The sequence below is a fragment of the Schistocerca gregaria genome, chromosome 9, assembly GCF_023897955.1.
Source record: "Schistocerca gregaria isolate iqSchGreg1 chromosome 9, iqSchGreg1.2, whole genome shotgun sequence".
Classification (NCBI taxonomy): Eukaryota; Metazoa; Arthropoda; class Insecta; order Orthoptera; family Acrididae; genus Schistocerca; species Schistocerca gregaria.
This window is the reverse complement of record NC_064928.1, coordinates 159,619,002-159,643,666: the sequence shown is the minus strand read 5'-3', so window position 1 is coordinate 159,643,666 and position 24,665 is coordinate 159,619,002. Positions and strand designations below refer to the sequence as shown.

Below are 24,665 nucleotides of genomic sequence, written 5' to 3'. Positions count from 1 at the left end.
GAACCCAGGAAGTTTTCTATTTTGTTGTTGCTGAAGTAAGTGTGCTCAATTCCGCGTCATCATAGAATCTTGCCCATTGCATCACTAATGTTTAAAAAATATCATAGTTTCATCCAGAGCTGATGATAACCCCTTTATTATGAACAGTTCTAGTCCTCAGACCCTTATTGGATATGATAAGACATTTACAACAACTTACATGGTCTTATAAAACCTATGGTGTCAACTGATATAAAATTCATCATTTGTCTCTGTTGTCATACAGCAAAATATATTACATTGCCAATAATAAAATGTAGCAAATACTGGGAAATCAAACACATTTTGTTTATACATATTATAAACCCCACACCATTATTCTGTGTGTTTGTATGTGTAGGGAATTTGATACGCTGTTCACTAATATGTAGGCTGATTCCTCATAATTGTCAGGACAAGGTTTGTACGAAGGAAATGTTTTGAAAACCCACTACAAAAGTGGATGATATTTTTGTATGAAAATCTCATAAAAAGACAGTTCCACTTTCACACTTTTTTTGTAAAATAATAATAATAATAATAATAATAATAATAATATGATGTTCAGTTTGAGGACACTTTTCATAATGGCAAACAATTCCACACTGAATATTGGTATTTTGTGAAAAACAATACAATTGAAAGTGATATTTTAGTGTGTTATTGGGAGTGGTGATGTCCTTGGTGTGATGCAAATATTCAATTGATTTCAGTGTGTGGTTTATTTCTTTGGGAACAATGACACTAGTGACACATCAAGTCAATGAGATTGAAAAAGAGCATAGACAGTGTTTGGAGGCAAATTGAATAACAATACTTGGCTACATACATTATGATTCCGGAACAATGGATGTAGCGAAGTATGACTTGCTCAGTTGGAGCTTATGCACAAAATACTTTGGAACGTCGACAAGTAGACAGCCAAAGTGAAAATTTGAACTGAAGAATGAATTCCAATTTATTTCATTTAAATAAATTAATGATTTTACTGAACTTGTTTTCAAGTAATGGAGCGACGGAAAGACAATGCACAGCCTATTACCCTGTATATACAGACATGTTTCACAATAACACACAATAAACACTTTCTGTTAAACCAGCTGCAAGAAAGAACATGCTAAGCTGTGCTGTGAAAATGTGCAGTTTTATTTTACATTTTGCAGTCATTCTTAACAGAAAACAGGAGAGTTGTGTCTATGGCTAACTTCATAATGCTAACTGTCCGTAGACTAAAACCATGTGGAATACTGTCAATAAAGTTACTATCCTCATGGACCCAGAGCTGGAAAGGTCTCTCTCATACTCCATGTACTAACGATTAAAACTGATTTATCCATTCATTTTGACTTCTATTCTCAATGTCGTAACAATATATAATGTCAGAGAAGGAGGAGGAGATAGAGTAGGGGGGAGGAGATGGATAAGAAGGGAGAAGGATGATATGGACAGAGATATGGGGGAAGAGGGTATGGACATGGATAGAGAGGGTTTGGGATAAAAGAGTGGGAGGGGGTGGGGATGATGGACAGAGATAGGAGGGAGGAGGAGTAGATGGACAAAAGATGAGGGAAGGAGGAAATATAGATATCCAATTCCCATACATATTTAGCAATTATGAAGCATTACCAGGTTCACTAGAAATTTATAACTGTAGTAATGGTGAGTGTAATATATGCATTGTTATTTGTTTCATGTTTAATGTGGGTGTGGTATGACATCTTGTGGTAATGGTGGGAGCTACAAACTGATCAGCTACAGGGGAGGCATTTTGTGGTGGGAAAATCAGTACAGTAAACAGCCACTCCAAGTCCAGAAGGCAGCAAAACTTGACAAGAATCTATACATACTATAAATTCAAGTCATCTGCCACATTTTTTTCTGTCTGCATGTGACAGCTAATCTCAGGAACTACAGTTGGATTTTGATACAGTTTTCACTGATAGATGGAGTGATTCACAAGGAAGTGTGTATATAATTTATCACCCACTATGGGAGACAAATCAACCGGCCGGTACTAAGTGCTAACTGTGCGAAGCCAGAGCAGGTTACTAGTTATTACCAATGTAAATGTATTTTGCTTCCCGATAACAAAACTTAATGGCACCTGACACCATGGGTTTTATATCGCCATTTAAGCTGTTTTAACCCTTTGACTGCTGGGGACGTGTTAACTCGTCATGCCTCGCCGTTCCCCTGGCATGCCTGGCATGTATACACGTGGCCTTGGGTCTTCCCTACAGCACTAAGGACATGTTTACGCATCCCACGCCACTGGTCTCCCACTGCTAGAGAAGAGTTTAGGCGCACTGAGTCACAGCTACCACAGCACTACGGAGGTGTATACATGCACAGCTGTCTTTCCGCCCTGCCCTTTTATAGTAGCTGTTCGGTGGTCTGACTGTGTAGTTAGAGAGTGCATATATATTTGTTGCTGTGTTCACTCTTTGCAGAATTCGACTTAGATTCCCGTATTTTCATCATTTTTCTTGTTTTATATGAGAGAAGTCACATCACTCTGGTTGCACAGATAAAGAAATCCTGGATATGCTCACTAAGAGCAACAGTGGGTGTGAATTATCTGACGTTGCTAACAGTGATGAGTCTTCAACAAAATCTCAAAGCTGTAGTCCTCAGCCCTTTACATCAGAGAGGAGAGCAAGAATTACAGTCAGCAGTTCCTCTGAATCCGAGGGATCAGAAAGTGACAGTGAAATGGTTCAGAAAAGAGTGTACTTAAGTGACACATTTGACTGGAAAGAAACCGATTTCCAACCGTTAAACCATCACTTCAATGACTCGAGTTCAGGACACAAATGTCAATTAGATACTGACCCAAGCATTCTTTCAATTTTTGTGATATTTATGTCTCAAGAACTGTTGCAATTTACTGCAGATGAAACAAATCGTTTTTACGTTTACACCAGAGAAAATACGACAGAATCTGTGAATTGTCGACTGTCAAAGTCGAAAGACACTGGATTTGAAGAACTGTATTGTTTTGTTGCTGTTTGCCTTCTAATGGCGCATTATGTCCCGAGAATGTTTTCGTCTACTTCTCAGAACGTTACACTTCAGTGATAACTCTGTGCGTACTGGAGGCGACAGTCTATTTAAAATTAAGATGATTGTTGACAAAGTTCGTAAGACGTTTGGTAATTCATTTCTCCCACATCACAAGCTTTGTATAGGTGAAAGTTTCTTGCTGTTCAAAGCGCAATTATCTTTTAAGCAATTTATTCCAACCAAGTGAAGTAGATTCGGAATAAAGACATTGTACTGTTTGACTGTCAGAGTGGGTATATTTTAGATTTTATTGAATATACAGGTGCGACAACAGAAATTGGGTTCCACAATTTGGGAAAAAGTGGTGACGTAGTGGCAACTCTTATGGGACCATATGTTGATAACTGGTACTCCAGCCCCGACTTGTTCCCTCTGGCTTCACAACCATGGAACAGCCACACGCGGCACTGTTCGTAAGAACAGGCGCAACATGCCAAAACTGCAGAAGAAATTAAAACGAGGAGACACTGAGTTTAGGTCCATTGACAAGGTCTTTGCTATCAAGTGGTGCGATAAGAGAGAGGTGTACATGTTGACCACAAGTTACACAACACAAATGGTTAAAACAGAGAAGACTGACAGAAATACTGGCGAAGAAATAAAGGAACCGCAATGTATTGTAGATTACAATTTGAGTGTGGGTGCAGTTGACTGTTGTCACATGTAACTGAGCTCAGTGGGATCAGTGCGTAAGACTGTGAAATGGTATAAGAAATATTTTTTTCACATTCTGGATTTGTGCATTCAAAATGCTCATGATCTCCACCAGTCAGTAACAGGGCTAAAAATGACACTTGCAGAGTTTCCCCTTTCTCTTGTAAGGGAGATTGTAGAAAAAATATGCTACAGGACAAAGAAAAGCTGGTAGGGGAAGGTGCTACAATGACGAGAATCCTCTGCGATTCAAAGGGAGACATTTTCTAGCTGTTATCGTGAGTGAACATTCGCAGAAAACTGCGCAGATGCCAGATGCGTGGTTTGTACAAAACAGAAAGTGCGCCGGGAAACTAGATACCAGTGCAAAACTTCCAACGTTCTATTATGTGTTGTACCCTGCTTTGAGACTTATCATACAAAGAAGCATTACTGATCACTGGGAACTAAATATGAGAAAATTTATTGACACTTCTGAATAATAATAATAATAATAATAATAAAGCAAAAATGTAAAAAAAATAAATAGATTTATATTTTTAACTTCGCCAGTGCCGGTCCAAGGACCAGATCAAAAAAAGAATGGGAAATAGATGCAACAGGTGTCAAATTATTCAAACGAAGCCTGACTTCATCATATGTAGCAGTTTACTAACAAAAGAACAGACTTGGTGATTGAGATGGCGCAATATCTGTACTGTGGCAAATGTAATTACGCCGAGTACATTGCGCCAGTATAACAAAACCCATACATTAATCTGCGAACAATACATTTAAATTATTAACATGTAATATGGACAGTTATATTCTTTTATCTTAGTAGTACAAATGTAGACCACACTTGGTCTACTACTACAAAAGATGTTTTCCATTACTGATTTAAATGCCTTTGATCAACGAGAAACAACATGTCAAAATTAAAACTCTTTTTCTCAGTGTGATTTTTCTTGCTACTTTGCCTCTGTTGTTAGTCAATATTGAAAATTAAACTCATTGTTCTGGGGAGGGTGGGGGGCTTAAAATTTGTTGTTCGAATGAGACTGGCTTTGAAGCATTAATAGGAAACAGTACTTGAAAAAGAAGTAATGAATACACCCTGCTTTCATCATTTCATAACAGTCAACATCTTTTCGACTAATTTGCAGATTATTGGAAAATAGTAGGGGAGTAAAAATTTTTATTCCTTATTGTTGTGCAGTCAATCTATTACTCTCTAAATTCATTTTCATCATCGGTTCACACTACTAGATATTCTAACCCGAAGTTTACATTGTTTTCAGGACTGATATTCGCGCCCAACTTTCATTCCAGTTGTACAGCTTGGTATGTTTTATGGAGCATAGTTGTTTAGAAAAATCGAAACGAAAATACCGCAGTTTTGGCATTTTTACAAAATCTTCAATTTTGTGCTTAACTCATTCAGTACTTAAAAGTGCTATGAAAATGAAACTTTATATTTAAGAAACTTGTGCTGTTAGCTTACTACATACGAAGTTTCATGTTTGTCATAGCATTAGTTCAGGAGACGCAAGAAGCTAAACTTCGATTTACAATTTTCTGGTTCAATATGGCTCGCAAAATTCTTTTCCTTATTATTCTTAAGAGAAGTAAAAGATGGCCAAATCTTATTTCTTTACAAAAATTATTGCCCAAGATATTAGAGCTCAAAGTTACCAAAAATTTACGCTGACTCTGCGCGAGTCATGTTCAACCAAGAAATATTCAGCACAAGGCGGGTTGAGCAGCGCGGGCTGATCCGGTCCCGGCAGCGGTTCCGAGAGACAGGCATGCAGCACAGGTTTGTCGCAGGCCGTGGTGCCTCAGCATGCCAAGCAGGTGCCATGCCTTTGGCAGTCAAAGGGCTAAATGTCTAATGCCTGGAAACTAGTCATAATAAAGAAAGATTTATTATCCACCCTTGGCACTGAACTAAGGCTTATTTTATTCAATATTCATAACCTGTGGGGCACTTATAAGCTGTGGGCCACCACCTTCAAAAATATATTGTATCACTATAGGGGGGCCTCATGTGCACAACATTATGCAATAATACTGTGCCAATATACTGCACAAAAGAGCGAGAGCGAGTTCGATACTGGCGCAATATTATTCGCAATATTTATGCGAGATATGTGTCAGCTAGAACTCTGTCTTTGTAGCAGACGTGTGAGCACTTAACGACAAGGAACTTGCACGTATTGCAATTGTGATCATTACGTGCAGCAAGAAGAAAAATGAGAGGAAGTGGTGTTGGGTCAAAAAATAGCTTGGAAGATGTTTGACATACAATCATACTAACATCCTAGGAGAACTTTCAGCAGAACTGGCCGAGTACTACAATTAAAAGATGAATGAGTGAGCTTTCAACAAATGGTTGAACCTTTTAATAACTTATGAACAGAGAAAAGATACAGTGTTGAGGGCAACAACCAAAACCTGGGAAAGATTATCCATCACACTAAATTACCTGACAACCAGAAACACTTTTGAAGACGTCCAATTTTCAACATTCACTGCACCAACTACTAGCAAGTGTACTGTAATCAAAACCCTGAATCTACTTGCATCTGCTTGAAAAAAATACACCACAATAAGTGACGTGCAAATAATAGAAAATTTATGACTCGCAGAGGACAGTACTACATGGTAAAAGTTTTTGTGGAAGCAGTCAATTAGCAACTCTTTTGCAGATATAATCATTACACTGGAATTTACAATCTCCTAATGTCTACATTATGAGAAGTGATAAAATTTGAACTGAATATACACCGCACAACACAAAACTCACCAGAGCATACTTCAACAAACGTATGGAATTATGAAATTTCAGGAGACAAATTTGTAAAATAGAGACTAGCACCTCGTTGTACAATGTGTGGACTGGTTGAAGCACTTGATGGGCTTCAGAAATTAGGTCTTGGAGACATGTGTTGAAGTTGATGTAGAACCATTTATCACCACAGAATCTCTTCGCAAGGTGCCCATTACCCCTTCAAATAAAATGTCGTTTATAAATTTCTTTGCTAATGTTTGCTGCATTCTGTCCATTTTCTGTAGTTCACGGGCCCACATTATGCCAATGAGGTCCTCATCAGACATCAGTTCCTGCAGTCGCTGACATGCATGTTCTAATAAATCCTCATTTTTTGCCTGAGCTGACTTCCTTCTTTTCGTTAAAGGTTTCTTCAATGGTATCTCAGTTTCTGAAATTTCTGAGTCCTGAAAGAATAACACTAATGTAATGGACCATTTACAGCTAACTTCACAACATATTATCCTATTATTTAGTTACTTTAAGGACTGACAAGACCTATCAGTGAACTGCTAAAATAATATTACAGCAGGCTTCAACTGAAATATCAATTTACCCCATTAAATATCATTATTACCCAACAACATTGCTAGAATAAGCACATCAAATGACTGCTGAAAAGTGCTAGTTCTAACTTTCCTTTTGAGATGCCTGCAACTCCCACTGAGTGGAAGTGTGTGGCATAACAGTTTTATGACTGCTGGAATTTCCTTCACTGCCTTGGAGAAATTGATGGCCAACATGTACACATTGTGAAAAGACCTCATTCTGGATCACATAAGGCACATTCAGTATCGAGTTGCTGACAGCTGTAAATGCTAATTACGAATTAATTATGGTTGATATCAGCATAAATGTCCACAAATCTCATGGTGACTTGCTAGGATGCTCTGCCTTTGGAAAGCTGCTTGCTGAAAACCAGTTGAACACTCCAAGAGAAGAAGCAGTCCCCAAGCATACAACTAAACTGCCTTGTGTTTTTGTTGGCAATGATGCTTTTGCTATGTTCGAGGATCTAATGAAGCTTTATTCTGGAGGAAATCTGAACAGTCAACAGTGAATTTTCAACTATCATTGTAGCAGAGTATACAGCATTTCCGAGGAAAAACAACATTTGACACTTTGGCCTCAAAGTTTGGATTTTCTAAAAAAGTTTTCCTCATTTCCCTAGGTAAGTGCTAGAAAATTGTCCTGGCTTGCTGCTGTTTGCATAACCACCTGAAGCCAAAAACATCATGTAACTACATGGCACGAGGATCAGTGGATCTGGAGCTTGAAAACATAGGTGACACGGTTGCAGAGCCAAGCAGAAACAAACGTGCTGAGTTGCTTGCCTCACGAACCACAAGCACAAATTATACAAACCAGGCGAAACATGTCCAAGAAGCTTATTGTGAATATTTCAATGGGCCAGGGCTTTTGTGGCATCACAGACTTGTAAAACACATTAACAATAATAAAAGCAACTAATCATAAATTAAACATGTGAACTGCACAATTTACTGTGTACATGCACATTTTTGAAAAGAGTAGGTATGTAAGTAGCGCTGACATGTATTTCTGCAATAAATATTTCAAGGTTCTGAAATGAATAAATAAGCAGTTTCTGTGATATTTTGTCATTTTTTTTTAGTGATAAGTGCCAATCAAAAAGTTTCCATTTGAAGGTCCTACTGTCCAGAATCGGAATGCCAACAAGGATGTGAGCATTGAGGCAATCATACCACCAATCTACCAAGCAGCAAACACCTGTTTGGTTGAACACCATGTCCTGCTGCGTGAAGAAGTGCATGACTGCCTGCAGCACATCATTGCCTGACAGGAATCGTTGATCCTTCAAGGGCTTTTTAAGAGATCGAAGGCATAATAATTGCACGGGGAAAGATCAGGACTATAGGGCTGCTGCTCAAGCGTCTTCCACTTGAGTTGGTATAGCTTTTGCATTACGAAATTTGTGGCATGGAGGACATGTATTATTTTGAAGAAGCAGCAAGGATCTAGGTACACCAGTCCGCAACAGTGGTATTTGACAGACAGGCTGCCTCACACATATTCCTCATTTTCCGATGGATGTCTACCAGTGTTTTGTCCTTTGGTAGCCAAGAAAAGAATAATGGCACATTGTCCCATTTGGATGCATTTGGTAACAATGTCGCTGAAGTTCACATTTCTGCATTTACCGCAAGCATGTCGGAAAGATACAAATGCCATACTAATCCCTTGCCTAAATGTCTGTGCTTATATATCTACATCATAGCCATGCCACATTACATGTATACTGCAGCAATTCCCTCAAATGGAAACTTTTTGACTGCCCCTCACAATGGTGACTTTTTTAACCTTCTGTCAGGCGCAGTGTTTGTTGCAGCGAGATCGGGTGCGGTGTATCAGATTGATCACACCGTTTATTCACGTGATCATTTATTAAATTCTGTTCACAAAACATATTATAAGTGCCAAATATATATATAAAGAAAGACAAAGATGACATACGAGCACAACTGCAGCAGAAATATTCATCATTCAGATTTCTTATCGTCAATGTTGGACTTTATTCAGAAATGAAAAAAAATGTCGCTTTTTCATTTACTTCTTTATTATATTTCACTACTAAAACACATTACAAATGACAAATATCTTTACAGAAAGGCTATTATGACACTGGAGCAGAACAACAATGATATTACAACTCATTCATTTGTTTCATCGTCACTTTTTGACTGTGGTAACAAATGCGGAATGTTTCCGCATTCAGAGCAAAAAGGTTCAATGTGTATCACACAGACAGGCTTCTGACACATTTTGCAACAGTATTTTGTCAGTATTTTTTTTCTGTGCAGATGTTACACATTTTCCTCTTGATGCCAGTCCCTTGTTCTTCGTTTCTGCTTGTGTCTTCTGCTTCTTCTTCACACGTTGGCCGATATTGTTGTAGCCGCAGTTGAAGATCTCTCTGAATTCCTGAGGTGTCCAAGCATCTACGAACCAAGTGAGGTAGAACTAACGCATGTGATAATTGTTTCAAGAATCCTTTTCTTTGGATAAAATTCCCATTGTTGCCGTAGTAATTTACTTGTGAATTGATTCCACTCATATTGATCATTGCAAAAAATATGACCATGGGCCAACGGCACACATTTCTTGCTACATTGTGTGAAGCGGTCAACTTATCTGTAGAGTTGACTCCACCTTTGGTGCTATTGTAAAATGTTACAATGGATGGCTTCTGTTTATGTCCAGTGTCAGCATCTACTGACTTATCTTCATGCAAACTTGATGCCAAGATAACACATTTTTGCTTTTTAGGAATGTAGGAAACTAGAGTACAGCCTTTCCTGAAGCCAAAAAGTGGACTATGGACAGCCTCCTTTTACTGGTAGCCAACTCCAGAGGAATCTCAAGCTTGTTCTTCTTCATCATCCCAACAAAATATTTTTCTTCTTAGCTCTTCTATCAAACAAATACTAGTAAACCAATTATCTGCTGTCACAATTTGACCTGACTGATAAATTGGTTCACATAGTCGCAGAACAACATCTGAAGGTTTATTGCTAACGTGGTACAATCCTTCTGGCTGCAGCCCAGCGTATATTTCCAGATTATAGAGATAAAATACTTGGGAATTCACAAGTGCATATATCTTAATTCCATATTTGTTTGATTTTCTAGGTATGTATTGGTGAAAACTGCACCTTCCACGGAACCCTTCAAGTTTCTCATCTACTGTAACGTTTTATCCGAGAGTGTAGGATTTCTGGCAATTCTGTACAAACAGTGAAAATATTTCCCGAATCACTGTTATCTTGTCTAATTTTCTCCTTTCATCGCGAGTCACATGATTGTCAAATCTAAAGCACCGCATGATGAATTTGAAACGTTTTATGTTCATAACGAGATGAAATTTTTCAACTCCATCCTCATCACTTCCCCACAGATCTTCTAAGCTTCGTCTGTTACTTTTGTTAACGCCAGCCAAAAACAGAAGACCAATGCAAGCTTTTAATTCAATAATATCTATAGGTTTTATGTCTCTCTCTCGCTGAAAAGAAGCTTTGACGCTCTCAACATACTGATTGGTATACAGAACTATAATCGACAAAGTGTCGTCATCTATGAGGCAATTCCAACATTCAAAAGGCGCTCTCAATGCTTTCGCCGCACCTATAGGACCAGGTAACTTTCGAATAATATTGTGTGCCCTGAAACGTACTCTCTGCGATGGTGGAACTTAATTCCATTTTGTCTCTTTGTCCCTTCCAGTACTTCCTCGTTGTTTTCACTGTCGTTTTCCTCTGTTTCTGAATCTTCCTCTTGAACTTCATCATTATCCTCTTCGAACAACATTTTTTGTGTTTCTGCAACATGATTTGGATCAAGGAGGTTGTACGTCTTACTGTAGCCTGGCATGATGAAGTTTCTCACACTTAAAATGATAAAATTCCTATAAAATAACGCAGTCAGGTGCAGTGTATCAATTTGATACCTGATACTCAAACACTCTTAACTGACCATTAAACTGTCCAAAAAGAAAGTAAGCGCATTACACATTGCGTATTAACATTGTACTACTTACTAAGTTATGTTGATAACCAAAGAAATGAATTGTTGATATGCAACACGAACGGGCGCAGTGTATCAAACTGATCAACCAGCACATATATCGACAACAGAGCAGTTGTATCGACACTGAAGCACACAACAATGACAAGATTTCTTTAAAGGCTAGCTAGAAGCGAGTAGGTGTCAGTGCTGCCACTCATTGACAAATAATTTACAGTAAACGTGGAGGTGTATCAATTTGAATAGCCGCGCCCGACGGAAGGTTAACTAACAGTATGCCTGAATGAAGTTTCACACATGCGCGGTTGTCTACCAATTCTTTAGGAAACTACTGCAGTGTTGGTTCCGTTCAGTAGTTATTTGGAAGTCAGTGAGAGAAGATTACAATGGTTGAGACAATTGTTGAAACCATGTGCTGTGATTAGGTTTTTGCTGGTAAAAGGATTTTCAGCTGCTGAAATCCATTCTGAGATATGCCTAGTGTACAGACCTGAAATAATGAGTGAGAAACAAGTTCGAAAATTGATCAAGTAAACTAAAATATTCAAAATGATTGGCGATTGATCTTTAATGGTCTGGCTATGAATTCCAAAATGTTGCTAAAACCTCAATTTTTCAGGATTGCCACTGAACAGCTCGGGTATCACAAACTGTGACAGTTTCTGTAGCACTGTGGACAAGATGGAGATTATTTGTTTTATCACATTGTTCCAGGCAATATGAGGTGGATATTGTACACCAATACAAAGGTGAAATTCAAGTTCACCCAAACCAAAAAAGTTTAAGCAAACTCTATTCTTGAATCGAAAAATGATAGCTACCATTTTTTGGGATGAAAATTGTGCCCTTTTGATTAATTTTACTGATCATGGGCAACAATTACAGCTGAAGTGTACTGTGAAATACTAACAAAACTGAGACATAGTATCCAAAATCTATGCCGCGGGAAACTGTCGGCTGGTATAATCCTCCTTGACGACAATGCATGCCCTCACACTGCTGCCAAAACTAAAAAGATTCAAGATTTATGTTGGAAACTTTTTCAACACCCTCTGTAGAGTCCTGGCCTTGCACCAAGCAACTATTTCCCAATCATTCATCTGAAAAAGTGACTGAGTGGACAACTATTTCAAAACAGTAATCAACTCAAGATTGGCATTACCAACTGGTTCAATTTCCATGTGGCAGACTGCTACGCAGAGGTTTAAAGAAGCTGGTGCAACATTACAGAAAGTGTACATATGTGAACAATGATTATGTAGAAATGCAAAGTAGTTATGTTGTGAAATATTACTATCAATAAAACATTTTCTCATTAGCTTATTTTTTTATGACTCATAAGCTTATTTTAATGACTCATAACCCTATTTTTTATGACTCACAAGCTTATTTTTTATGGCACACAAGCTTATTTTTTTATGACCAAATGGATCTTAGTTTTAGAATATGCCTCATAATTGAGCAAATATTAAACAGAATATGTAATCAAACTACTCACCTGAATGAATTTCAGCATATGACTCCTTTCATCTGTCTTTCCTTATGTATCCACATTCATTTTCGTCACTGGATCACCAGTCATCACTTTTACAAGGCACACAGTCACAGCGGGAACTTGTGCATATTGTGCAATATTGCCGTTGATGGTACAACATACTGAACGAGAGTCATTATTTTTACATTCTCAAATGCTCAGTATTATTGGACAGTGCTCAGTACTGCACAATAAATATTCAGCGTTTGAGGACCCCTTAATGCCATACACTTATGGCAGGTGGGCAATTTGTGTGACATTTCTTCCCGAGTGCTCTTGCTCTTACCCCTCGTTACCACAGCTTTCTTTGGTGTACTCTTGTTACAACCATTTGCTCCAATAGTGGTTTGTTTATTACAAAGTTCGCCTTCCAGGCTGTCAAATTGAAGATTCGCTGTGCTCTCATTTTACCGCCAAGTTCTCTTGTTATGAGTATGAGTAGTGATGAGACATAGTGCTCAGATTTCTGTGTGGGCTACTACTATGCTAGTTAAAATCTATGCCGTAATGTTTTAAAGAATAGTCCTGTTACCTCACAAATTTTGAAAATAATTGCTACACTCTTCCAAACATCACCTAACAATACATAAAATAAAGGAAAGGCAACACTTACCTTTAGCAGACTGACAAGTGGTGCATACATATACGTAGCATAACGCAACATTGTCAAATGTCATCTAAAATAGACAGCAACTCCATAGGCAGTTGTTGGCCTCCCTCTTGCCAGCAAATAAAATGCAATCAACTCAACATTATAATCGCTGAACACTGATGCCTCCTCTTGTGGGAGGAGAAATCAATGTATATGGGGTGTGGGTACAATGTGGAGGCATGTTGATTATGCTTCAGTGCATCTCTTTGACAGGTGAAAGTACATTTCTTTGACAGGAGAAAGAAGTGCACCATGGCTGGATGGTTCACTACACCAACCAAAATAATTTCTGCCACTTCCAAAGATTTTTGCTTGTCCAGGAGCCTGTGGCTACTGGAAGCCCGTGTCAAAGGTTACTAAAAAGTTGTACAGCCAATACATCAGCACCTTACAAGGGGGTCATCATATTATTTTATCACCTCAAAAAAATCAAATTATATAACCTTCACTAATCCCTGTTCCCACCTACAGCCATCTCCTTTCCTGCTTCCACTCCAGCCACACACACGCCAGCTATCTACCCCATTCTCTTCCCCCGCAGCACGCCCGATTAGACATAGTCCTCTTCCCACCTTTGCTTCTCTCCTCGTGTGACACAGCCTCCCAACACTGCACCTAACAGCCCAGTATCGCCGTCTCCATTCCTGCATGCTCCCTTAGGAAGTAATAAAGCACCTCCTCGACCCCTAACCTGTTATCCCTTCACCTCCCTGTTCCACACCTCTTCTGTGCCTCCACTACCCATCCCAGCTGAGATCACATGGTCACCACAGCCGGGCATCGGTATCCTGAGATGATGATGGTCATGTGTGAAAAATGCGGGTGTACAAATATTCTCTCTCTCTCTCTCTCTCTCTCTCTCTCTCTCTCTCTCTCTCTCTCTCTCTCTCTGTGTGTGTGTGTGTGTGTGTGTGTGTGTGTGTGTGTGTGTGTGTGTGTGTGTGTGTTGTAATGGATCATATTCTGGTGGTGAATGTCAGTTGCCACTGTGGGCAACAACATCTGTTTCCAGTCCTCCAGGGACAGGAACTGTTTTCTTGACTGCAATAAAGTGGGCAGTTTTTGCTTAATCTGGCTAACAGGTGTAGAGCCCTGAGTGGGAGATTTTCAAATGCTAGTGTTTCCCACAGAATGAATGGTGTTTCCTAGCAGCCTCTGGGAACAATATTGAAAGGCAGGCAGCAGCACTTTATAGTAATATTATAAGTGTTAGTTTCTTCTCTGGAGATTGACTGGCCGAAATGTCTACACATGAAAAGAATTTTGCATAGCACATTTCTCTGGTTGCCATGTCAAAATTTGCTTCTTTTGCCATAACACAGCGGAGTTTAAACAGTCTCTCCTCATTAACTTGTTTTGCATAAACAATAGTAAGAGAATTTTGAAACAATGGTTTATTAAGTGAGGAAAGGTAAAGTCAGTAGCTTATGAAAAAGCCCATCCTCGGAACAAAAAGTGTAATGTCTTCACATGAGCTGTTCCAAAACCCATAGCATTTCTCATTTAACCAGCTATCGATGGGCCTTAAAAATTACATTCTTTCACCAAAAAAGTCTGTAGTTATTGGAGTAACACACCAGATAATGAAGTTTTACATAATAACGATACGACAAAATACTCTCCTCTTTTCATGCTATCATTTTCCAAAATCTCGATTCAATATTCAGAAACATTTTACCAAAGATGAGGAATGTTGTAGGTATTTCACTCTGGCTTCATCGCTGGTGCCGTGCAATAGCAAATGAGTGTGCTACATCAGATCAATTTTCTTGAGATAGGTAGCAGATAGATGCCTCTACCCAAATCTAAAGAAAAATTCAATATGATAGCTAAATTTCATACGCAACAATATATCATGTAATATGCACCAAATGCAAAATCATAGTGACCTCCATATCGTGTCATGCATTCTGTCATTGCTGACTGACCGAAAGGTGGAAAACACTTTTCGGTCTCCTCTTCCAAACAAACAAACAAATGATCTAGCCCAGCACTTTGGATGAAAAATGGTAACTGCACATCGGTCACCATATCCAACATGAGCTATAGCTGGTTGTGTCATCTAACAGATGCAGAGGACTTGGCAAGTTGCTAGTAGAGAACAAACTCGATTTTGCTTCAACGTAAATTTGAACACTGTAGTTTTTGTGTGTGGCCTTATCCTCTCTGACTTTAGACTGTGATACTGTGTGGTTTACAGAGGAGTTAGTAGAAACCGACTGGTGATGGTACACAGTGTCACAGCAGGGTTTACTGTCATATCCAGTGGTCGGACTCAGGAATCTTGAGAGAGGATTGCTCCAGGTCACTGAGTAGTAGTAGTAGTAGTAGTAGTAGTAGTAGTATATAGGATGCAACTGTTTTTAATCTTTTCTTATAGATCAAAGTAATGCTGGTAACTGTGGTTTCAGTTGCCTGAGACTACAATCATGTTTGTGAGTTGCTTTTGCGTGAGTGTGTGTCTATTGTTGACAAAGGTCATTGGCCGAAAGCTTTAAGTGTAAGAATCTTTTTGTTGTGCCTATCTGCAATTCAGCATCTCCGTTATATGGTGAGTAGCAACTTTCCTTCTCTAATATTGTTACATTCCATCCTGGATTTTCTATAGTTTGATTTTTAACTCCAATTTAGATTGAGAGCATATGTGGGGCAGCAAATAGGGGATATCCAGGCCTGCAAAAAATGTTTTGGAGGAAGCGTACGGAGCAATATGATGCACAAACTGTCACAAACACTGCATGGTGCTAAGAGTTCACGGATGCTGGGCCACTCATGGCAACCACGTCTTCAACAGATTCATGCATAACCTCAAATATTTCACAACCTGTGGTAGTGTAAACCATAGAAATAACATCTAGTAGCTCCTGAAAAATATGTTGTATTTAATCAGCACCCCACACATATGCAATCTAGTGTTTTTCCAAGGTATTCTTAATTTATAGAATTCTCGGGTGTCTCACCAGGTCACGCCACAATGCCTCCACAATATTTCAGCAAACAGAAATGCTGCCTTCTTCAGGTAGTCTCTGATAAATTCTGCAGGAGCACAGCATTAGTCAGAGACCATCTGAAGATGACAGCATGTCCGCTTGCCAAAATACCATGGAGGAATTATGAAGTGACCTGGTCAGACACCCGAGAATTCTATAAACCCCACACAAATACGGTAAGCTGTACATAATCTGTTACAGCAGTGGTTTCATCAAGTGCTAATGAAGCAGCAACAAAGGTTTGACCTTTCTCCTAGAGTCGGTTTTCCAGATCCACACCCCATTTCCTGGATTTGGCAAGATACTGTTTGCTCAAAGAGGCAAACTTCTCATTTCTTTACCTCTCCTCATGTTAAGCACTGTACAATAGCCAGCAAATACATGAACATGGGCATGGGGGGGGGGGGGGGGGGGCATGTAGCTATGCTAAATGTTATTCTTCTTCGGTGTATTAAGCATCTCGTGGCGCAAAAGGAAAATGGCAATGGGTCGTCATTTTAGCTACATTCACTAGGAAGTGAGAAGCATTAATAAATCGTACAATGCCAAGCATCAGACACACCCAGGTGTACAGCAATACAGCAGTCCACGAAAACAGTGACAGGACTGCGTGGCAGGTTGCTTATTCAACCCGCATCTGCCCTCTGGCGAACTGAGCGCCCCCCCCCCCCCCCCCCCCCCTGCTCGATGGACAGTGATGGAGCAGCCTACTCTACAATGTTCTTACATCTTGCAGCCTTCCCTTCTTTCCTCAGTATGGGCTTGCCATCTGAGCTCTTAATATTCATATAGGTGCCTGTAAAAGACGACTTGGGAAGGATGAATTTGGATTCACAAAAATGTAGGAACATGGGGAGGCAATACTGACCCTACAACTTATCTCACAAGGTAGAATGAAGTGTGGTAATAGCATATATAGATTTAGAGAAAATTTTCAACAATGTTGACTGAAACACACAATGAAATTCTGAAGACAGCTAGGATAAAATACATGGTGCAAAAGGTTATCTACAACTTGCACAGAAGTCGGATTGCAGTTACAAGAGTGTAAAGACATAAAAGGGAAGCAGTAGTTGAGAGGGGACTGAGGCAACATTGTGGTTTATTTCCCATATTATTAAAATCCGTTAGCAAACAAAGGAAACAAGGGAGAAATCTGGGAAGGGAAGGAAAATCCAGAGAGAAGAAATAAAAACTTATGAGGATTGACAATGACATTCTAACTCTGTCAGATGGAAAAGGACTTAGAAGATCAGCTGAATGGAATGGATAGTGCATTCAAAAGAGTTTACAAAATGAACATCAAAAAAAGTAAAACAAATGTAATGAAAGGTAGTCGAATTAGATCAGGCTATGCTGATAAAATAAAGTTAGGAAATAAGGCACAAAAGGCAGTACCTACATGAATTTTGCTACTCGGACAACAAAACAACTGGTGACGCCCGAGGGCATAAAAAGCAAACTGGCAATAGCAACAAAAGTATTTCTGGGGAGGAAGAAGAAGAAGGAGGAAAGAAATTTGTTAACATCCACTACAAATTTATATGTCGTGAGGCCTTTTCTGAAGGTATTTCTTTGGAGTGTAGCCTTGTATGAAACTGAAATGTGGACAATAAGCTATTCAGAAATAAAGACAACAGAAGCTTTTGAAGTGTGGAGCTACAGAAGAAAATTGAAGAACGTTATTATTTCTTCATCAAACAATTGTTAGCCTCATTCTCATAACGAGCCAATAAGTAATGATTACATACTGAATAGAATAGGAGTGGAGGTGAGGTGAAGGGAAAAGGAGCGGGGGCGGGGGTGGAATTGTAGAGGGAGGCCTAGGCATGAATACAGCAAGTAGGTTCACATGGATGTACACTGCAGTAGTTATGCAATAAATGTGACTGGTTGTTTTTTAAGTTGTTAATCATAAGGGCTACATCAAGCATAACCTAAAGTTTTTGCATTTTAAATTACCATAATGTCACAAGGCTGAAGTCCAGATCAGGGACAGCAGCAGTCACTGTGATGCTTAACTATTGCTCACAGGTTAGCAACACATCAGTTTCGCGTAACCAACGGGATGATTTTTTTGACACAACCAATGAGAGGCAAGAAGAGAAACAATGCATTTCTAGCACCGAAATTGAAACCGTTGTTTTGTTTGCTGTTTTTGGGAGTGTTAGTGAGTTTGAAGAGAAATATTTTGTGACTCTGGCAACAAATGCTACAGAGTGGACTGATATTGGTACAGGTTAACTGCAGAGACAAAAAAAATTATCAAATGTGCTGGTGAAATGATTAGTTGAAATGTGGAAGAAGGCAGATGGACCAATATTTATTTTTAATAGAATCACATGTTTGATGTATTAATAAACATTGCTCCACATATCTTCTCCCATGATTTAATCAAAAACATTGTTCCACCTGGCTCCTCCCATAATTTAATTACAAAACACTGATCCACTTACTCCGTGTGCTCATGCAGATTGATTGTGTAGCAACAAAGAGGAGGGAAATATTTCACTGCGTTTTTGAATACATTATGGCCTGTGATGCTGTCTTGGTTTGCAGATAGTAGCCCAGTTTAAATAGCTGTGACTCAAACAAGGAGCAAATAAATTTATAATCCTTGTTTACAGCAATGCTTCACCCTCTCTTCTGACTATTACTTCGGATCATGTCGTCTGCCTGTTGCTCTCTCATTGGCTGCGTAACACCAATAGCTGACACGCCTTCTGTCCCCTTCATACCTGACGGCAAATACTGATAACATTCCTGCACAAAACCCCTAAATACACCACTGGCCTTATCCTACACTTTTACCTTGTCACGATGCACTAACAAATATACTTACTGGAGGAGTAGGAGCAGGATCAATGGAGATCTTCAAGTTAGAGGGCTCCTCCTCCTCGAACCGCACGGACAACATGGATGTGGGGTCTGGAACCGCCATGTCTTCATCGTCTTCATTTTCATTTCCTCCGCACACTGGTTCAGAGTCCTCACCACTGTCATCCACCGGCTCCACTTTCACCTGGTGGAGTGGCATCTTACCCGGTTCAATGTATGCCTGTGAAATCAAAGATGCAGTATAGCTAACTTTTGACAGTTTGGAGCTACATAGCCACACTTCAAAAGACAACAAAAACTTGCACAAGCACCACACCACCATCGTCCTCTGAGGCTTTCTCCATATGCACAGTCTGATATTCTGCTGGCGCTGTATTCATGACGGTGTCAACTAACGTAAGACATGCAAACGTATAAAAGTGTTGTTGAAAAGGGGTTGAATTATCATTCTAAAAGAATAAGAAGAAGTAAAACTACTTCTGAATTCCTCCATTTCTAGATCTACACAAAAGACAGGTGCATGTACGCTAGATAACATCACAGCTTGCCTTCAGTTACAAGTAACACAATACTTTGCTGCTGAAAACATCCTTACCATCAAGAGGGTATGCTTACTGCACTTCTAAACACACATTTTCTAAATTTTTAAGAGAAATTCTGGCCACTATTCATAATATCCTGAAGATGTATTGAAAAGTAAGGCTTTTATCTTAACTGTCCTGTTTTGTTTTTACTTTTGGAGTTAGTCATGGTTCTGATATTTCACAGGTGCTGAAAATACAAATTTTATGTCACTAAACACAAACCAAAATAGCCAGTAGGATCAGCATAAGAATTTCTGCAGAAAAAACCCAAGTTTTTACAAACATTAAAAATGCACCCAAATTTCTGAAATGGGTATTGGTCAAGCTGAAAAAATTAAAAAATTTAAATACCTTGGTTTGAAAAAAGGGGCTATAGAACAAAAGATATGCAAAATGGAAAAGACTTTTACACCAAAAAACCACATGTCTAAAAATGTAAAAATTAGGCATTACAACACAATAGCAAAGCCAGAATGTTTATAAGCAGTTGAATGGCTAACATTAAACTATAATATACATAAATTAGAAATAACAGAAAGGAGAATTATTAGGAAAAAATTATGCCCACAAAAGCTAAAGGAGGTTGGGAATTACACAATAATTATGAAATATATTGAAATGTAAAAAACAAAACCATATCTGAAGTAATGATTAAAAGAAGACTGGCATTTCTGGATATCTATATTGAATTAGAAAAAAATACAAAAGCAATAGAAAAAAAAACAGAAGTTTTTAGAGAAAAAGTGTTGAATACAGAAGGGTTCCATGGCAATGGAGTCAAATGCTAGTGTGAAATTGTCAGAAGACAGGAGGAAAAAACATAGCGAACTTAATACTGGAAGAAGAGAAGAGAACAATAAATAAGGAATTGAAATTGGCACATGGTCTTTAATTGGTCCACGAAAGACAGACAGGCAGAGAGAGAGAGAGAGAGAGAGAGAGAGAGAGAGAGAGAATAATAAACAGCCAATACACCATAAACTCCCATTTCCTGTTCGCATTCTAGCCTAGTGTTACACCGCATCTTTCACTCCTGTTTAAGCATTGCATTGATTAAGCCAATGTGACAGTGGAGTGGAGGATGCATTGCAATCTGTGCAGACGTGTCTAAATCAATGGTTCAATGCCATCAGCCATAGGATGGCTTGGTGCACACTTAGTGTAGACATTTGCTTCCATTGTCAAGACACCACAAATGCCTAAGGCTGCATGACAATGTTGCCATTGACATAGTGAATTCCAAAATGTAGTGTTTTCAAATGCAACATAGCACTGTCAAATATATTCAATTCCACAAGTACTGCAGTTGTGCTTATCTACATGTCTATATCGTTACCGTGACACTATCTGGCAGTGCGCATTGCTCGGTGTTATAGTATACAGTAAGTGTTTAAGGAGACAAAACAGCAGAGGTCATCAGTCTCCTATTCAGCCCCAATGACACAAGCATGGTACCTAATCTGCCTGGGTATGGAGTAAATTCCATGTGCAAGTGTACTAACTGTTTGTGTAGCATGTACCCGCGGCAGGATGTGGTAACCAGCATGGCATTCACATAGTAGGATGTGGGAAACCGCCTAAAAACCACATCTGAGCTGGCCAGAACCCCAACCCCCCCCCCCCCCCCTCTCCTGTCATTCTTCCGGGCAGATTCGATCTGGGGCCAACATATCGCCCTGCTCCTGAAGCAGTCATGTTAACACACAACTACGCAAGCAGATACAGAGGACAGACAGTGTTGGTTTTAAGCATCTATAGATATTACAAGCAATTTCAACACCATGGTACTAAGAGGAACCTGAAGAGCAACTGCTACATGCTAAATTCCAAAAATTGTAGGTCATTTCTATTTCTATGTCATTATTAGTGCATTGTCATGCCCCTAATCCATGGTATCAGATATATTTCAATGAAATGACTTCTCCTTAGTGATGCAAATTTAGTGCATTTATTTTTTTGTTATGGTTTCACCATTCAACCATTGACTGAGAAAACAATGAATTGAATATGCTAGTTAGTACCATGTTACACGGACATTTGGATGATTAACTAATGATGTGGAAGTCATTTTATGTGCTGACTATTTACAAGTCTGGTGACTTTCTCTCTCTCTCTCTCTCTCTCTCTCTCTCTCTCTCTCTCTCTCTCTCTCACACACACACACACACACACACACACACACACACACACACACACACACACACACACACACACACACACACTTTTCTGATTACTCAGTTTATGTTTAACACAGCAAACTTAAGATGAAAGCATTTTTGGAAAGCTGTTAAGTTTACTTTATTGGTTATTTGAAGTAGAGGCTGTTTATTTCCTTCTCCTAGTTTAATATGAGCGCATTGATATGCATCGTATAACAATAATTAACTGTGTCCAATAAGAATATAATCCCAGTTACAAAAGGAACTGCTAGTTGGCATGCAACTCATTAAAATCTTCATTTATTGTTTGAATGTTGATGTTTTGTAACAGGAATTTCAAGAAGGCATAGTTTCATCTTTCTTTTCAATTTATAAACCTCTTCATTTTATCTCTATGTTACGTTGAAAGTTGGTGAAGACAACTGTAACAAAATATGGTACACCCAGCTGAAAACTAATCAACGAGACAAAATCTACATGTAAGTTATATTTTTATAAAATAAAATAAACGGGACACAGCCTTTGTCATGGGCTAATACAACACAACACCACTAAGTACTGTTTAATAACTTTGATTGGCACAGAGAGAAAATGGGTCAATACCAAAAAGAAGTCATCGACTACTGATTTCTAGGCCTACGTCCCTATCAGACACCGCAAGAAATGAAAAGTTAATATGTACACAATATCTGGAGAATAACAATAAAAAAATTCCAAATTGGGATGTCACTCAATGAAAAATAACTACATAAAATCAGTTACAAAAGGACACTGCTGAATAAAAAGTGATACACCAAATGACATGAGTAACAGGGAAAGATACAAACATCAATAAGGAATTTTCTGCATTAAACAATGATTCATGAAAATCAAATAAAAGACTTTTTTAAAGTTTCTCTCTCTTTCTTGCTGTTACATTTTGGTGTATTATTTTTATTATTATGGTAATACGCTCACTAATATAAACTAATGATTGGAGATCAATAATGGCATGAATTCTATACAGTACTTTTGTCATCCTTCCCTGTAAAACATTTTCATCTAAAATAAGAATTATCTCGTGTGTGTGCGCGTGTGTGTCACAAAACCGGCCAAAAAAAAAAAAAAATCTCTAAGGTGACAAAATTTTACTGTGTACCACAGGTCTACACAAGTAACGAATTTGTGGTTCAGTGATAATCTGCTATTCAAACTAGTCATTGCCGCTGATTATCTCATAACACATCTTGGACTATCCCAAGTACAATGTATTCTGGAGATCCCAGTAGTAATTCTGTATGTCAGATTAGACGGTGCCACAAAACACTGAAGAAAGATGCATTGATGCGTATGTACGAATAGTTATTTAAGACTGATACCAACAACAAACTGATCTTAATCACACCAAGAGCATAAATGGATAAAGGGACGTTCACGCCACTTAAACGTACCACAGTTTACTAAATACGACACACAATTTTAGCAGTTGTAAATGTCAACTGCAATCAGTGCCAAAATAATATGACCAGGTGACATACAATTCATAAGCTTCATATTGTTTACAGACAAAAACACACTAGCAAGCAAATTATTCTCGCGGCAACTTCCAAAACTTCGTTCGACTTATGTTTGTCCACAAAATCTGAAACAATATAATCCCACTCCTTGATAGTTTTCGTGTGTCACTAGTTTTCCTATCAGTTTAATGTTTCGTTAACAGCTCTTTTGGGAGAATATGAAGAGTCCTTCAAACTTCGTTATATGACGAAAATGTAAAGGAAAGAGGGGACACTGCCACGCTTTCCGTAATCTATTGGATATAGCAGAGAAAATGACATTCATTTTCGTACAAAACATTCTGCAGATAAGCTGTTTATGTTCAAGAATATTACACGAAATAGAAATTGACCCTCGCTTCTTCCGTTATTCATAAACTACACTTATGCGTACCATTTGAATAGTAAAATAACCTCTGAAATATGTATCACATAAATTAACACATATTTCCGTAAGTTTAATTCAAACAAACACTGACTGTGGATCTACATGAAAAGCTTTCATCGATGCTGATATGGCATTCGCAATCGATACTTAATGGGCTACCAAAGAGAAATAAAATTAATAGTATTGATCGCTAGGTGTATACAATTACAGTAAAAATGTATGTCATTTAGTTGCACGAATACCATATTGTTATTCCATCAGAATATGAAAACTCTATGCGATCCTGTGGTACTCTTATTTGCGGCGATAACAGACTAGCCCACAGACGCTACGCAGTTGTTTTTTTACTATCTGTATCGGTACTTCATAATCCAATCCACCCTTGCCGAAAATCGTACTGACATGGATTTTTATTTCATACAGATATTAACGGAACTTTTTTTCACGTATATAAAGAAAGAAAATCATAATGGCAATCATTATTATAAAACAAAAAACTTGAAGTAACACATTATCAACCCATTTCGGCGAATATGATAGCACACTTACGCCAGGCAATTGCAGAGCGTAAAGCTGGTTGAACCACATACGTAACATTCGGTTTACTACTAACAGAAATTTGGTGGTTCCGAGTGCATTCATATGTTACGAAAGTACTTCTGTATAGCATTACAACGCAAAAAGGAAGATTAAACCCGTAATCGACAGCAAGAGCTTTAGAAACTGTAGTGCAGTTTTCAAGTGCATCATCCACATATCTCCTTTAATTGATTTGTTGAAATCACAGATATCCAAAAAATAGATATCCTGAACCCCGCCTCCTCGGATGCGAGTTCATTAGCTTAATCACTGCGCGATTTTGGTCGTCAATTTTGTAA

General features: G+C 38.6%; 1 protein-coding gene across 1 annotated transcript in view; it reads right to left on the bottom strand.

Annotated features, from left to right (window-relative positions):
- LOC126291471 (zinc finger protein 845-like) overlaps positions 1-23,900 on the bottom strand; it is a 121,661-nt gene extending 97,761 nt beyond the window's left edge. The window contains exons 1-2 of the mRNA XM_049984982.1: positions 23,794-23,900; positions 19,126-19,341 (exon numbers count right to left, since the gene is read on the bottom strand). Of these exons, the coding sequence (XP_049840939.1) occupies positions 19,126-19,341; positions 23,794-23,796 (219 nt within the window). The 5' untranslated portion in view covers positions 23,797-23,900. The remainder of the gene's footprint in view (positions 1-19,125; positions 19,342-23,793) is intronic.
- Between the last annotated feature and the right edge of the window lie 765 nt (positions 23,901-24,665).